The sequence below is a fragment of the Muntiacus reevesi genome, chromosome 6 (assembly GCF_963930625.1).
Source record: "Muntiacus reevesi chromosome 6, mMunRee1.1, whole genome shotgun sequence".
In the NCBI taxonomy this organism is placed as follows: Eukaryota; Metazoa; Chordata; class Mammalia; order Artiodactyla; family Cervidae; genus Muntiacus; species Muntiacus reevesi.
This window is the reverse complement of record NC_089254.1, coordinates 10,713,452-10,729,575: the sequence shown is the minus strand read 5'-3', so window position 1 is coordinate 10,729,575 and position 16,124 is coordinate 10,713,452. Positions and strand designations below refer to the sequence as shown.

Genomic DNA, 16,124 nt, shown 5'->3' with positions numbered 1-16,124 from the left:
AAATTTGGGATAAAAAAGGGCTTTGGGATGTCAATATTGTTTATAGCTCTGACGTTTATAAACTGGCATCCTCAACAGCAGGGATTTTATTCTTTTTTCAGGGGAATAATTGTAGTGTTTGAAGTATAAGCGGATGGTCCTGGAGAAGACAGAAGTAGAAATTTTAAAGCCCTACCAGAGTGAAGTAAGCCAGAAAGATAAAGACCAATACAGTATACTAACGCATATATATGGAATTTAAAAAGATGGTAACGACAACCCTATATGCAAAACAGAAAAAGAGACACAGATGTACAGAACAGACTTTGGGACTCTGTGGGAGAAGGCGAGGGTGGGATGTTCAGAGAGGACAGCACTGAAACAAGTTTACTATCAAGGGTGAAACAGATCACCAGCCCAGGTTGGATGCATGAGATGGGTGCTCAGGGCTGGTGCACTGGGAAGACCCTGAGGAATCGGGTAGAGAGGGAGGTGGGAGGGGGGATCGGGATGGGGAACACATGTAAATCCATGGCTGATTCATGTCAATGTATGACAAAAACCACTACAATATTGTAAAGTAACTAGCCTCCAACTAATAAAAATAAATGAAAACAAAATCAAAAAAATAAAAAATAAAGCCCTACCAGAAAGTATTTCTCCATTCCCTCTCAAGGTTTGGATGACACTTGACACCATGGGTTTTGAATTTCTGGCTCAAGCAGCTTCCTGCATGTTTGCAGTGGATCCACTTAGTTTTGGTTGTTCCACTTCTGGAGAGCCATGTGCATCTAGCTGCTACTTTGTAAAGCCAGGAAGAGTGATGTGACAAATGTTTGCCTGCCATACAAAGTTTCCCGTTAACTGTCTAAAACCTTGCTAATGATGCTCAAAAGGCTAGAAGAAAAATAAAGCATGAAGAAAGGAAAAGAAAGTATCTCAAGTGGTGGGATGCATATTTCCTTCTCCCCAGAAATGACCTCCTGCCTGTAGAGTCAGATTCAAGTTGAATGGACATGGGGAGAGGGGAGGAGAGGGTGAGATGTATGGAAAGAGTAACATGGAAATTTATATTACCATATGTAAAATAGATAGCCAAAGGGAATTTGCCTTATGACTAAGGAAACTCAAACAGGGGCTCTGTATCAATCGAGAGCCGTGGGATGGGGAGGGAGACAGGAGGGAGTTTCAAAACGGAGGATATATGTATACCTATGGTTGATTCATGTTGAGGTTTAATGGAAAACAGCAAAATTCTGTAAAGCAATTATCCTTCAATAAAAATTAAATTTAAAAAAATTCAAGTTGAGTGGAGGCATTAACTGAGTATCTTAAGTTACTTGACCTTAGACACCATAGTCATTCTCTGTTTTGTAAGCAGAGGTTTTTTTGTTCATAATTCCTCACTAGGCTCCACCCACTTATCCTCATTGAATATATTAGAATGAAAAGAATCTTTGATGAGTACTCACGAGTTCCAGGGGAGAAGGACATGGTAACCCACTCCAGTGTTCTTGCCTGGAGCATCCCAGGGACGGGGGAGCCTGGTGGGCTGCCGTCTCTGGGGTCACACAGGGTCGGACACGACTGAAGCGGCTTAGCAGCAGCAGTAGCAGCATAAGTTCCAGTCCTTGCTCTGCCACTGGCCATCACTAGGAAAAAAGTCGTTTATTTTCTTCTGGAGTTTGGTTTTCCAATTTGTGAGATATGTGATGGAGTAAGGGAGGGGTGAACTGGCTAAAGTGCATTTCATTTCTAACTGTTTTTATGTATCTACATCTGATAAACCACTTTCACAAAGAAAAATATTTAGGAGCTTCATTTTCTGTATTTGAAATACCACACATTCTAGGAGCTCCCAGGCTCAAAATTAGAAGAACGGCGGGAGTTTTCCCTGTTAGCAAGCAATGAGCCAAGACAAGAAAACCCGTTCTGTCTCCAGATCTGATTCTTTTATTTTTATTTTTATTTTCCCCATTGCTTAAATTTAAAAGCTTGGTTAAAAATAGCTTAAATAAGTTAGTGAAAGTAAGTTAATGTGGCCTGAATTAAATAAGCTCAGCACCCAAATTAAATAGGTTGGTTAAGTAAATTAATGTATGCCTGTTCCAAATCATAAAAGTAGGGTTATTTTGGCCTGGAAATTTCTTCCCTGTGAAATCATCTAGTTGCCTGCAGTGATAGTTATAAAACCATAATGGTTCTTTAACTTTTTCCACAGTATTATCAGACTTAAATTAGAGATGAAGTGCATATTAGTATACTTAAAAATTCATAGTTTTAATCAAATTCACATGCTAAAATCATATTAAGTAAATTGATTACACTAAAATGAGTTGGGAAATGCTGAAATCTCATGATTACACAGCATTCTGAAAAATGTTTTGTTGTTGTTGTTTGATTTTAAACGGTAAAATGATGGGTACTTAAAAAAAAAAAAGAGCCAGTAGCTCGCTATTCCTAAGCATGGCATTCATCTCCCAGAGAGCAACCATGGTAAGCAATTTCTCATGGATTCTCAAAAACATATTTTGTCAAGCAAAGATTTTGAATAGACAAATGTTAAAGTCCATTATTAATTGCATCCAACTGTAGTGATGATTTTTACTTGTATATGTTACTTCTAATAGAAGTTGTTTTGCAAAATAGTATGTGTAGAAATCATTCTTCAGTGAAAATGACAGACATAATCAAAAACAAACCTTTATCATCAGCCCACTGTCTCCTGGCAAATGTTTTAAAGAATGACCCAAAAAAAAAAAAATTAACCATGTCGTTATTTTCACTTTTAAAGTATAAAAGAGCAAAGACTATGACATATGTACCTTGATATACAAAGAAAAGGAAAAAAAGTTCTTTGACTTTTTTTCTAATGTATGCTGTTAAAAATCCATATAAAGAAAAGTCCATAAGAAAATATTGAAGTTAGTTTTATTGGAGTTGATTTAATATAAAGAAAATGAAGTTGCTCAGTCCTGTCCGACTCTTTGCGACCCCATGGACTGTAGCCTACCAGGTTCCTCCATCCATGGAATTTTCCAGTTAAGAGTACTGGAGTGGGTTGCCATTTCCTTCTCCAGGGGATCTTCCCGACCCAGGGATCAAACCCAGGTCTCCTGCATTGCAGGCAGACTCTTCACCATCTGAGCCACCAGGGAAGTGATTTAATACTAACTTGAGCTCAAAAAAAGCAGGGTTCTTGTTTTGCCTTGTAATTTTTATAAGACGTGGATCCTCTCTGCATCTATTTTGTAGGTATAGATAAAATTAGGTTATCTCCCAAATTCTGCCCTTCTAAAATTTATGAAGTAAATGGTGTCTCTTTAGGTCATTAAAGTGATTGTTTCTTTCAGGAAAATATTTAACCTACATTTGATGCACTCGGTTCATTTGATATTGGTTCAATTTATTATAACATAAGATTCCTCTTCTAAATAAAAAGAATAGGAAATCACAGGATGACGAGGTCTGATGCTCCAATTTTCATTCATAGTTACTTATGATTCACGGTATCAGAATGATTTATCAATCTTGTCGATAGAAGACTTTAATTTCTACTGCATATAATTGGTCATTTTCATTACTCAGTTTACTGTTTTCCTTGTGGCAATATATTCTTTGAAGAATTTAAGAAGTTTGAAATTAGCCTTGTTTGGAAATCTGGCTAAAATCAAATCAATCCAAATTAAAATAACATTGAGGTTTTTTCTTTTCTTTTTTTTTTTCCTGGCTAAAGTTTAAACTCACTTATGTGTACAAAACATCAAAGTTCAAGTATCTCAAATGACATAGTAAGAATGTGTACTTAACCCATTTCCACTAATATTAGGAAGTTCTGTTGAAGAGCCAAATACTAAGACTCTGGAGCATTTTTTTGTTCATTCCTTTTGTAACCCCTGACCCTGAAGTAATTTCTGAAAAAAACCCAGTCACTCACCACCAGATGTAACTATGTAGGCTGAGAAACAGTTATGATCTTATTTCCCTCTTCCCGGACCATCTTTCTCTGTATTTCCTTCCTATAATTTTTATCTTATTCAAATTTCTGCTGACAATCTGTAGTTTGAAGCAACAGGAATTTTTAGTCTCTAGTTGGTTTCATCCATTAGATAAGCCAACAGGAAAAATTATCCAATATAAAAAGCACCACCCTTTCCTGCTTTTAATTGAATTAAACACTTATTACGTTAATTAAACTGTAGAGACAATTTATTAGTTGGCATGGTAGTTTCAAAGATGAACAGAGCTTCTGGCTTAAGAAATTTACAGTATAGCATTAATACTAAGACAACCATATACATTTTAGCAAAAGAAAGCAAGGTTATGTTAAATGAATTAGGAGATATACTCTGGGGATGGAGTGAGAGACAGAGAGTTTTTAGTGACCCTAAAAGAAGAGTAGGATTTATTACCTTTTACCTATATGTTTATCTCCTATCTAAGTGATTTGAAATAGTCACATAAGGAACCATCTTAATCCATTTTACAAAGTTCACATGTTGAAATTACTTACCTGAAGTTCTCAACTAGAAAGTGGATTAGTCAGGGTTTTAATTTAAAATCATCTGGCTTCCAAATCTATTTCCAGTTGAGAGATGAATGGTAAGGATGTTGTTAAAACTATACATGTCAGTAAATGCCAAAGCCAAGACTTTTTTTTTAATCGGGAAAAAAAAAGATACGTGGAACACTTAACGAACATTAAGTGGCACACAGAAAAAGACCCTAGAGATAGACCACAACTAAACAAGCAGATAAAATATGTAGGATGCTAGAAGATGATGGGTGCTATGGAGGAAAATTAGAATAGAAAAGGGAGATGGGCAGTACTGGGGGGAGGGGTGTTGGAGAGGGTTTTATTATTTTCCACAGGGGGGAGAAAAGCCTCTGCAGAGGGAAAAAAGATGAGACTACTGTAGTCTATCTTGGAATCCCTTAATATACAAAGCTTATTATATAACTGGGCTTCCCAGGTGGCTCAGTGGTAAAGAATCTGCCTGCCAATGCAGGAGACCAGAGTTCAGTCCCTGAATCAGGACGATCCCCTGAAGCAGGAAATGGCAACCCACTGCAGTATTCTTGACTGAGAAATCCCATGGACAGAGGAGCCTGGCGGGCTACAGTCCACAGGGTCACGAAGGAGCTGAACACGACTTAGCAACCAAAAAACAACAACAACGCTATGTAACAGGGGAGAACCTTTTGTATTCAATCAATACAAAAGAGTTAATCTTTAATGGGATGTTACCTGTGAGCTGAAATTACACAAAATGGCCAATCTCTGGGAACCCTGCCTCCCAGGTAATGAGCATTTAGGAACAATACTTTTGTTTCGCTTACAGGACGGATCCTGACCAGGCCCACCTGCGGATGCCTGCAGGAAGGAAGACATTAACACAGCCTCTCCAGACGCTGACGGGAACCAGGAAACCTTTGACTTGACTCACTCCCCTTTAGTATCAAAGAAGCCTGAATTCTAACTCAGGCAAGATGGTTCTTTGGGGTACAAGTCCACCATCTTCTTGGTATACTGGCTTTCTGAATAAAGTTGCTATTCTTTGCCCCAATAACTCATTTCTAGATTACTGGTCTGCTCTGTGGTGAGTGGTATGAGCTTGGACTCATTTGATACGTGTTAAGAAAAAGGGGCTGGACAAGAGTCAATAGATCTTTGTTGAGCACTTACTCTGGTCAGAGTGGGAGGTCACTGTGCCAGGAGCCAAACCTGAAACAACTCTTGTGTGCGTGCATGCTCAGTCGTGTCCGACTATTTCTGACCCCATGGACTGTAGCCCCCAGGCTCCTCTGTCTATGGGATTTCCCAGGCAAGAATACTGGAGTAGGTTGCCATTTCTTCCTCTAGGGGATCTTCTTGACCTATGTCTCTTTTGTCTCCTGCATTGGCAGGTGAATTCTTTACCACTGTTCCACCTGGGAAAGCCCTGGAAACAACCTTTAGATTCCCTTGCAGACCCAAAGGTCTTTTACCTTGTTTTTAAAAGGATGACAGTCAATTAGCATTTCTAAGTATTCTGATGTTGATGTATTCAAAAACAGCACTGTACATGTGGGCTAGCAACAACAACAACAAAAAAACACTAACAACAAATATAGTTTCCGAGTTGGAGTAAAAATAGCTTTCAGGTTAACATTTGTCATTTGTTACAGAAGCATGGGCAAGTTATCTCTTAGTCATCAGCACAAAGATGCTGAAATCTGTTTTATGAAAACTCAGTGAGATGCCACAAAGAAACTGATTAGGAAGATAGTGCAGGTGATAGCTATTATTCTATTGTCTTTACACTGCCATAGAATAAAAAGACTATAGTGGTGAGTCTTCATGGGGAGGGCAGGGAATAGCATGTATCTTAAAGAATTCTGAATATTTTGTCTAGTTCTGCTTCCAGTAATAATACTGGTTAACACATTGGATCTTATTACATGCCAGACATTATGTTAAATACTGTAGTTAAACTGGTATATTTTGTTGTTGTTCAGTCCCCATGGGCTGCAGCACGCCAAGCTCCTCTGTTCTCCACTATCTCCCAGAGTTTGCTCAAATTCATGTCCATTGAGTCAGTGATGCTATCTAACCATCTCATACTCTGCTGCCCCCTTCTCCTCTTGCCTTCAATCTTTCCCAGCATCCAGGTCTTTTCCAACGAGTTGGCTCTTCATATCTGATGACCAAGGTATTGAAACTTCAGCTTCAGCAACAGTCCTTCCAGTGAATATTCAGGGTTGATTTGCTTTAGGATTGACTATAAAGGGAATTCATTATCCCTATTCTACAGTAGAAAAAACTGAGATTTAGAAAGATTAAGTAATTTATCCAAAGTCAAGTAGGCAGTAAAGTGCCAGAGCCAGACCTTTCTGGTTTTTTATAACCCTTATACATGTGTTGCTTAAATCCACCATGACCACAGACTGAACACTTAGTCCATCTGGGATTCTGGGGAAAAGTCACGCTATTGCTGACAAGTACAACTGGTAAATGTAGAAAGAGGTTATATTAAAACCATTGCTGCTGACGAGGGGTTCAGAAGGGGATACAAAAACCATAGCATCAACAACAAACATCTCCATGGCACACATTCTGCCAATATAGGTCTTCCATGACTCAAAAGAGTAGACTTCCTAATCCCCTAAGGAAGAGAAAGGGTGAGGAAAATATAGGTCTAACCAGGAAACTTCTAGGTGGAATATTAAGGAGGTTGAAAGGGTAATGGAGAAACATAAAAACATTTAGTATATGCTGGCATCCAGAATAATATAAACTCATTATAAAACAGATCACTGTTAAAGAAAGGGATCAATCAATATTTGTTGTCAATTATGTGTTAAACCCTGTGGTAAGTACTTTAAGAAAACCATAGACTTACACATTATCACATTTCAAATTTTATTAACCACTTATACTTTTAAAATTTATGCATATGCTTAACCATATTATTACATATGACCAAACATTAGTACATCATTAAAGCTCAAGATATTCCACGGGATTTAAAAAAAACTTTTTTCTTATGAGATCACACAGCCTCCTTTGAGCTCCTTGAAGGGATTTTTGTCCTCTGGTATACCCTTTACTAATGGATCCTCCCCAGATCTTTCTTCAACATAATCCCTGAATTCTTCACAACATTTGGACACCTTAAAGGAAAAAAGAAAGAGATGATTCATTTGGTTGAATAGAGAATACTGCAGAATCCAAGATGCATTTATAACAATCATTTTGTGTGTGTGTGTGTTCTATCTTTTTAATGTGCTTGTGCTTTCTGCCAATGCACTCATACTTTGTACGAGAGAAGAAGAAATATTGACAGCGGCTCCCTCCTCTGTCCTTGTGGATATCTTCCAGCTAAGGCTAATCAGCTGGCCAAACTCCAGCTAAGGGTTCTCAGCAGATACTGCCTCCAGCCTCTTTAAGGGAGACAGGATCCAGGGATCAGAACACAGCTGACAACACAAGTCAAGAATGTTACCAGAGTAAGCATTGATTAAATGTTTTTCCTCATTCCAAAAATGTGATCTGTGAAGGTGGAAGGGAATGAATAATTGTTAAATTCCAGGCTTATCACCACTCCTGGATTCTCAGAAGTATACACTTGTAATTTTATTTTAAGCTTGTCTAATGATTGATCATGATTGTGAACTTGAAGGTAAGCTCCAAAGGGACCTCAGGCTGACTTGTTCACATGTATCACAGGCATCTAGAACAGAATCTATTTATTTGTGTGTGTGTTCAGTCATGGCTGACTCTTTGCAACCCCATGGACTATAGCCTGCTGGGCTCCTCTGACCATAGAATTTTCCAGGCAAGAATACTGGAGTGGTTGCCACTTCCTACTCCAGGTCTTCCCTCCCCCACATCTCCTGCACTGGCAGGAGGTTCACTATGTGACCTGGGAAGACCCCTACATTTTACTGGTGTTCAGTAAAAAAAATAATGGCTGAACCAAATCATTTGTTTTGTTTATGAGCTTGCTCCTTAGTCATCTGCAAAATTATGGTAATGACTTCGTGAAAAATCAGGCTTTAGTATTTTAATTAATGGGCTGAGTCAAAGCCTGTTAATGTACCATATAACATACTGTTCAGAGAGAGGCAAAGTTCTATACATGTGTAAATATAAGTGTGTGTGTTGTGTATATGTATACATATGCATATACAAACATGGGACCACGTTATTCATTCCTTTTAATTGTCAACTTGTTTTGTTTTCACTTAATATATCATCATGACATTAACACAAAGCTGTTTTATTGTTGGCAGTCCATGAAGTAACCATTCCTCAAGTTATCTAAGGAATTTATTGTTTTGTTTTAATAAAATCTTCATGCCATTTTTTCATGGAACTTCTAAGCAACATCAGACAGAAGACTTAAAACGACTTATAACTCTGCAAACTCATTATCTGCATATTAGAATAAATCATTTCTAACTGGGGGCAGGACACTGGTCAGGTGGCTCCTTCATAGGACGATACTTGGAGTTTATGCACACATTTGAGCAATATCAATTTGAAATATGCAATGATTTAGAATCACTTTTTTTCCTCCTCAAAATTCAAACTTGAGATTTAGATTCACTTCTTCCCCTTCTTCCAAACACCAGCTCTTTGGCCCCCAACCAGATGTCAGCAATAGGAATCAATGAGGGTTAGTTTTGACAATGTCTGGTTAGGATCTGGGGATACTGAGGAGCAATAATTACCTACAATCCTATGTGAGTGTATGTGGTTCAAAACTCTAAGTATATACAGTTTAATACAAGTTTGCACAGCATGATGGAAAGAACATGGACACTGGATTCAGGGGATCCCAGGTTTGATTTTGGCTCTGCTCAGTTATCAGCTGTGTCCTTATTTAAAACAGTTTATCTAAGGTTTAGCTACTTCATCTACGAAACAGAAGGAACACAGGTCGCATTAAATACCTGGCATAGACAGATAGTGAAGCAAATGGGAGCCTTTAACTACAAAGACTGCCTTTCGTTTTTGCCTATTACGTTCACTTAAAGTCATCACAAATCTTTTTAGAAATTGGATGCCAAGAGTTAGAGTTGTCTTAGTTTGGCAATGCTGCTGTTTAGTCGCTAGGTCGTGTCTGATTCCACGCGACCCCATGGACTGTAAGCTGCCAGACTCCCCTGTCCATGGGATGGTCTAGGCAGGAATGCTGGAGTGGGTTGCCATTTCCTCCTCCAGGGAGTCTCACAATGCAACCACTTGATAGCAAGGCTGAGGCATATGATGGATCAGTCTGGTTCATAGATATCAATAATAATTTTAAAGTAATAGTAATTACCTATTGTTACTATTCCCATTTTATAGAAGAAGAAATTGGCATAGGCATGTTAGCTAACTTAAGTGAATGTTACATAAGAAGAAAGTCGTGGAGCCGGAATCTGAGTCAGATATGGTTCCTGAGGAGACCCACTTCACCACACTGTGATGGACACTATGCCATCCTATGTCAGAGTTCTGGGTTCAGGCCTGGAAAGTTCTGAGTGTGTGTGTGTGTTTGTAGTTTTGGCAGTCTGATACTAAATTAAATAGACTTCCAAGAGCAAAGACACATTGAGTAATAGGAAAAGGAACCACAAAGCCTGACAAAATGGGGATGTATGTGATGTTTATCCAAAACAATAATTCCCAGGTGAACCTGTCACAAAGTGAACAGTAAACTTGAAGATGACCAAACTGCATATAAAACAATCCTGGCTATATAAATAACAAAACAGCTTTTGGATGTTTCAAGTGTAAAAGAAAAAAACATTAACTCCTTTATCTCAAAAGGAGGATTTTAACTTTTTTGGAGAATGTTCCAAGCTTTTGTGCTGTTTAAAGATTTAATTTTTATCTTTACAACAAAGTATGTTTTGCCGGTATGCAAAGGGCAAGAGGGAAGTTTGACACAATTATAAACACAAAAGAAACCAAAATTCCAACTTTTACTGGGAGTGAGAGTTTTGAGCAAAGTTTGAAGATAATTCAAACTTCCTTTTTCACTTTGGCCTGATAAAATGAGTTCTTTTAAGAAACATGAAATATACTCTTATGACTTGTGGAGCAGTTTTTGTTCTACTGATGTTCCTAAAACAAAGAGATCTGAAATACATATCTACATTTTCCAACCATCAGTCACTGCTTGTTTGGTAGAAAGCTTTATTTCTTTGCCATTTCTGCTCCTAATAGCAGAGGACTTCAGGTAACGGTTTTTAAGATCTGACAAATGTTTGTAGGAGAAACCAGCGAGTTCTTGTGCCTGACCTCATTTTTATTTTCAAAGAAGGAATAGAATGTACTCATTCATTACTGGTCATGACAATGCTGGAGGGGATGACGTCTTGGCTAAGAGTATTTGAACAATATCAAATAAAGAGAAACATCAATTTAGTAAAGTAAAAACAAAATGCCTATATGCATTGCTTTACTTTATTGCTTGGCTAAAAAATATGATGTCTCATATTCTTCATTTTATTTTTCTCTCTCCACCCCCTTTTAAAAAATAATCTATAAAAATGTAAAAACATTTTTAGTTTAGTGGCCATACAAAAATAAAAACAGGCTAAGGGCTGGACTTGGCTTATGGAACATAGTTTTCCAGACTGTTAATTTTAACTCTAAATCAAAAGATAATTATGATTATTAATTTTCTTAATTTCTGATGAATTTTATCTGGACAGCTTCTTTTCAACTATACTGAGCTTCTCCAATGAGTGATGTGAAAGAGGAAAAATAATTTTCCCTCTACACTTCTAGGTTCTTAACTGAGATTACTCTGTAATAAGAAAGGCAGATTAACAGGAGAAAAACAAGTTTAAAAACATGTATACCCTCTGTATACAAGGGAGAAACTCAGGAAAACTGAGGAGCTTCCTGAATTAGTCCAAGTCACCACCTCAAATACTACTACAATGAAAGACAAAAGAAGACGGTGGGTGTGGATGACAGGAGTGTGGACAGCCAGTTACGAGCTTAAGATAATCATCAGACCCTTACCCTAAAAAGTCCTTGGAGGCTCATATGGTAAAGAATCTGCTTGCAATGGAGGAGACTTGCATTCAATCCCTGGGTTGGGAGGATCCCCTGGAGAAGGAAATGGCTACCCACCCCCTCCAGTGTTCTTGCCTGGAAAATCCCATGGACGGAGGAACCTGGCAGGCTATATAGTCCATGGGGTCTCAGAGTCGGACACAACTAAGCAACTAACACTTTTCATTACCTTAAAATAATTCATGACAACCTATCCCTTAAGGACAAATATTTCCCTTTCTTATGTCAGAATGCAACCTCTTGGCTATGCCCTTATAAGCCCCTGACTTTCTCTTCCCTGGAACACTCTTCAAGTTTTACCCAAGTCTGTCTCCTGAACTGTAATATTTAAGAGCCCCAAATAAACTTTTTTCATTAAAAAAAAAAAAAGGATAAAAGAAAAGCACAGTGTCAAAAAAAAGAAAAAGAAAAAAAACAAACAACAGGCCCAAATGAAGTCACTTGTGCTAAGCCCCACATCAACAAACCAAAACTTAATATCTAATTTAACTGCAATTTCACCGTTTCCCAAGAGTAAACCTAACACACCAGAATTTCCCAGTCTGCATGAGCTAATCTGCATGACAGACCTCCTGCTCTTCCCCCAAAGGAAGTTGCTCCTGCCTGAAATAATTCTTCCTTTGTTTATGACTTCCTTGTCCCGCCCCTTTGTGCCTATAAAAACCTTCCATTTTGCACAGCTCCTTGGTGAGCCTTTCTGCTTGCTAGATGGGATGCTGCTCAACTCATGAATTATTTATTAAGGCCAATTATATCTTCAAATTTACTCAGTCACACTTTGTTTTTTAACAACAGTAAACAAGGGGATGGTGGTTAAGGAGATTTAAATCCTTGTGTTCCCCACTGATGAGTTTCTAGAGACTTAAGAGTTATTCTTCTCCTCCTGATACAGAGGATTGAGTGCTTGTATGCATGCTAAATTGCTTCAGTCATGTCCAACTCTTTGCAACCCTATGGACCAAAGCTCATCAGGCTCCCCTGTCCATGGGATTCTCAAGGCAAGAATACTGGAGTGGGTTGCCATTTCCTCCTCCAGGGGATCTTCCTGACCCAGGGATCGATCTTACATCTCTTACATCTCCTGCATTGGCAGGCAGGTTCTTTACCACTAGTACCACCTGGGAAGCCCCACAGAGAAGGAGGCACCCTTACCAATGGAGATTTCCCTTACAAATAAAATTCAAAAGAGAACAGCAGTTTACCATCATTCTTTCCAGTGTCACTTCTTTCTTGAGCTGGTCGACTTCCATCTTCAATTTGTCCTTTTCTGTCAGGTCCTCAATATTGATCACTGGCATCTTTTGCCTGCTGAAAAAGTAGAAAGTTTTATACACATGAATTGTTAGACTTACTTCAAATTAATGAAAGCTAAACTTCCCTTCAGCTGTGAACTTACTAAGTGAACTGTTTGTTTTCACTTCCTTTGATAACCAATTTCTCTTGAATGCTCTCCAAACAATACTAGCCTATGCACTAGCCCTGAGATTTTAAAGCTTTCTTATAATCTTCACTAATATGATTAAGTATTTAACTCTAAACACCTGCCAGTAGGTTTGTGGAGAAAGGTCAGTTTAGTCAGTATATAATCTTAAATATCCAATGCTCTTCTTTTTCCCTGTTTCTTGGCACAATGTATAAACTTGAGGTTCCAACCGTCATCTCCAACTCCAAAACCCTCCATTATATGATTTATGCCACTTATGTTAGTTTGAGGTCACTGAGGACTGCCCATTAATTCTCTAACTCACTAGAGTATTTAATCTGGTATTAACAGAGAAACACACAAAAAGTATCATTGTAAGTCCCTTATAAATAATGGATTGACATATGAACCAATAGGATGAAAATACAGCAAACAAATAACCTTGCTAATTAGAATCAAACTAGTATCTTACTTAGATTATACCTGGATTTTTTTTTTCCTTTTTGTATATTACTATCACAATGAATTGGATAGCAATGATGAGCAAATGTAGCAGGTTAAAAGGGACATGGTGAGTCTGATCTTCCGATATATACTATAAAAGAACTAGGGCAGTAGCAATATCTTCTTCTTCTTCTTAATTAGATCAGTGGGCAATGGGAAAGATGGCATAATATTTTGGTGATTACTTTATGAAACTGTCTGGAAAATACTTCGTTGTATCCAAGTGGCATCAAGCTTTGTCATCTGTCCTCTTTCAGTCTTGTCTTTCCTTTTGTGTCTCTAATCCAACTTCTATGATGACATATTTTTATGAAAGTTAGATACGCTTGGGTCATATGTTATTTTAGAAAAGAGCTTAAAGTTACATATAAACATAAAAATATGCTGCTAATCATGTTAGCAATTAATTTATTTCCTTGCATTTATATAGTATTTTCATTTCCAAAACATTTGAGGAAATATTATTTTCCTTCTTAGTTCTATAAGACTCTGTTCTTCTCTGAATAAAAAAGAGATAGCTTAGCCTATTTTAGGGATAAATGCCTACTGATGCCAACAGAGAGGTAGAAGAGAAAACCCAATGGATGTGCGTGTATGTGTGTTAACCACTCAGTCGTTGTCTGACTCTTTGCAACCTCATATACTGTAGTCTGTTAGGCTCCTCTGTTCATGGGATTCTCCAGGCAAGGCTAATGGAGTGGGTAGCCATTCCCTTCTCCAGGGGATCTTTCTGATCCAGGATCCAACCCCAGTCTCCTGCACTGCAGGCAGATTCTTTACAATCTGACCCACCAGAGAAGCCCACCCAGTAGATACCCAAAGGCATTATTTCCTATTCTTTTAACTTTCATTTTGCATTTTTTCTTTTGTTATATTCTGCAAATCCCCCTGTGCAATTGTTTGGTATCTGAAAGCCCATTCTCAATTTTATTTTTACCTTCCTTCTCAGCTCCTTTAGGCCATCTGCAAAAATTCACCAGCACATCTGTTTCTCCTGATCATTTTTATTTGTTGACATTGTCCTTTGTACAACTTTTCCCCATCTTGGAAAATGTTTTCCACTTGGCAACGGCTTTGAAGAATCACTTTAGGAACTTGTTGAAACAGATGCCCAACTTAAGAGGTTTTGATTTAGGGTAGGGCTTAGAATTTCATTTTCTCTATTGCAGAGAAGCCTTACCCCATATACTGGCAATAAAATGATCATTCACTGGCACTTGCTGTGTGGTCCCGATCAAGCTCTATAACCTCTCTGTGACTCATTTTACTAGGAAATAGGAGCAGTAATAGTATCTACATTGTAGATCTCTTTGAGCAGAATAAAGATGTATAACACTTGGAGCATGGAGCGAGCACTCAGTATGCGTCAGCTGATGTTACTCACTCACTCTGTGCCTCTAGATGTTCAGATTGTGCCGCTATACCTGTCACTGGCTATTATGTGGCTTTAAAAGTGCTCTTAAAGGCTATCACAGGGACATGATTGAGGTCCTTTAACACCATGTGTAGTAGATGCTGTTGGTGCCCCTTACAGACTCCTCTTTCTCTTTCCAGGGTGGGTTATTTATCCCTCTAGAAGCTGTGGGTATTGACACACACCTTTGCTTATGTTTTTCTTTGGCTGATGAAAACCTTCAACTGATGGCATCTGGCAGATGATGACAACTGGCCCCTGTGGGTGTCCTGTAGCAAGTGGCTGCCTGAAGTGGGGTTCTGATAGTCCAGACCACTGCCTCTGGGCTGAAAAGTTTTGAAATAACTGAGCTGAGAGCCTTCCTGAGCATCCCACGGGTTCAGGATGAAGCTAGACTTCTGAAACTACATCTTTTCATACCTTCTCCTTCTTCATCCTGCTTTCCTCATCAGAGATCTCTCCTGAGCACTCACCCTCAATAAATCACTTGGAAAAGGGTCTCTGTCTTAGGCTCTGCTTCTGAGACATACTGAAACACAATAGATTATAAGAACCTTTACAACAGCATCCATACCTTTTATAACTATGTCCTTACCACTGTGTATTGTTTTGTATACTGTTCGGATGCAGAAAATATCATGAAGTACTGATAAAGCCACTTACAACCTATGTCAGAAATATTTACCTCGACATAGAGAAAAGCGCAAGATGTTGTAGAGGAGGAAAAATAATTTTCTCTCTACTCTTCTAGGTTCTTGGCTGAGACTATCCTGTAATAAAAGATTAATAGAAGAAAAATGAACAGAAGTTTAGTAACACATATACCTCCTGTATACATGGGAGAGGCCCAGGAAAACTGAGTAACTCCCCAAATGGCCCAAGCCACCACCTTAAACACTGCTTCCTGCTAAAAACAAAAGAAGATGTTGTGGAGGAGGAGGAGTCAGTTATGGAAGATATTCAGGCAAAGCACAGTAACCAAGGGTTATGGGATATGAGTTGCTGTCTTCTCCACTGATAAGAGTTTTTAGAGATTCAGACTCATCCTCCTCTTTCTGGTACAGAGAGGGAGACACCATTACACATCGTGGTTTCCCTTAGAAATATAAATGTCTCTTATAAAAGAATAACTTCTACTTGGTTTCCATGGCTTCTCCTATGTCTGCTGTTTCTTAAAAATAATCAGCTCAAAATACCCCTTACGCCAGAGAGACTTATTGTGAGGTGGCATCTTATTCTCCCTT

General features: G+C 38.4%; 1 protein-coding gene across 3 annotated transcripts in view; it reads right to left on the bottom strand.

The window, feature by feature from the left end:
- Window positions 1-7,471: 7,471 nt before the first annotated feature.
- Window positions 7,472-16,124, bottom strand: part of GNGT1 (G protein subunit gamma transducin 1) — a 236,314-nt gene continuing 227,661 nt past the window's right edge. For 2 of the 3 annotated variants that reach the window (XM_065939297.1, XM_065939298.1), the window contains 3 exons: window positions 15,566-15,650; window positions 12,742-12,847; window positions 7,472-7,632 (listed from right to left, as the gene is read on the bottom strand). In XM_065939297.1, the coding sequence (XP_065795369.1) occupies window positions 7,504-7,632; window positions 12,742-12,847; window positions 15,566-15,573 (243 nt within the window). In that variant the 5' untranslated portion in view covers window positions 15,574-15,650 and the 3' untranslated portion in view covers window positions 7,472-7,503. Of the gene's footprint in view, window positions 7,633-12,741; window positions 12,848-14,403; window positions 14,442-15,565; window positions 15,651-16,124 lie in introns of those variants that run through there. The other variant, XM_065939299.1, reaches the window with a different exon arrangement.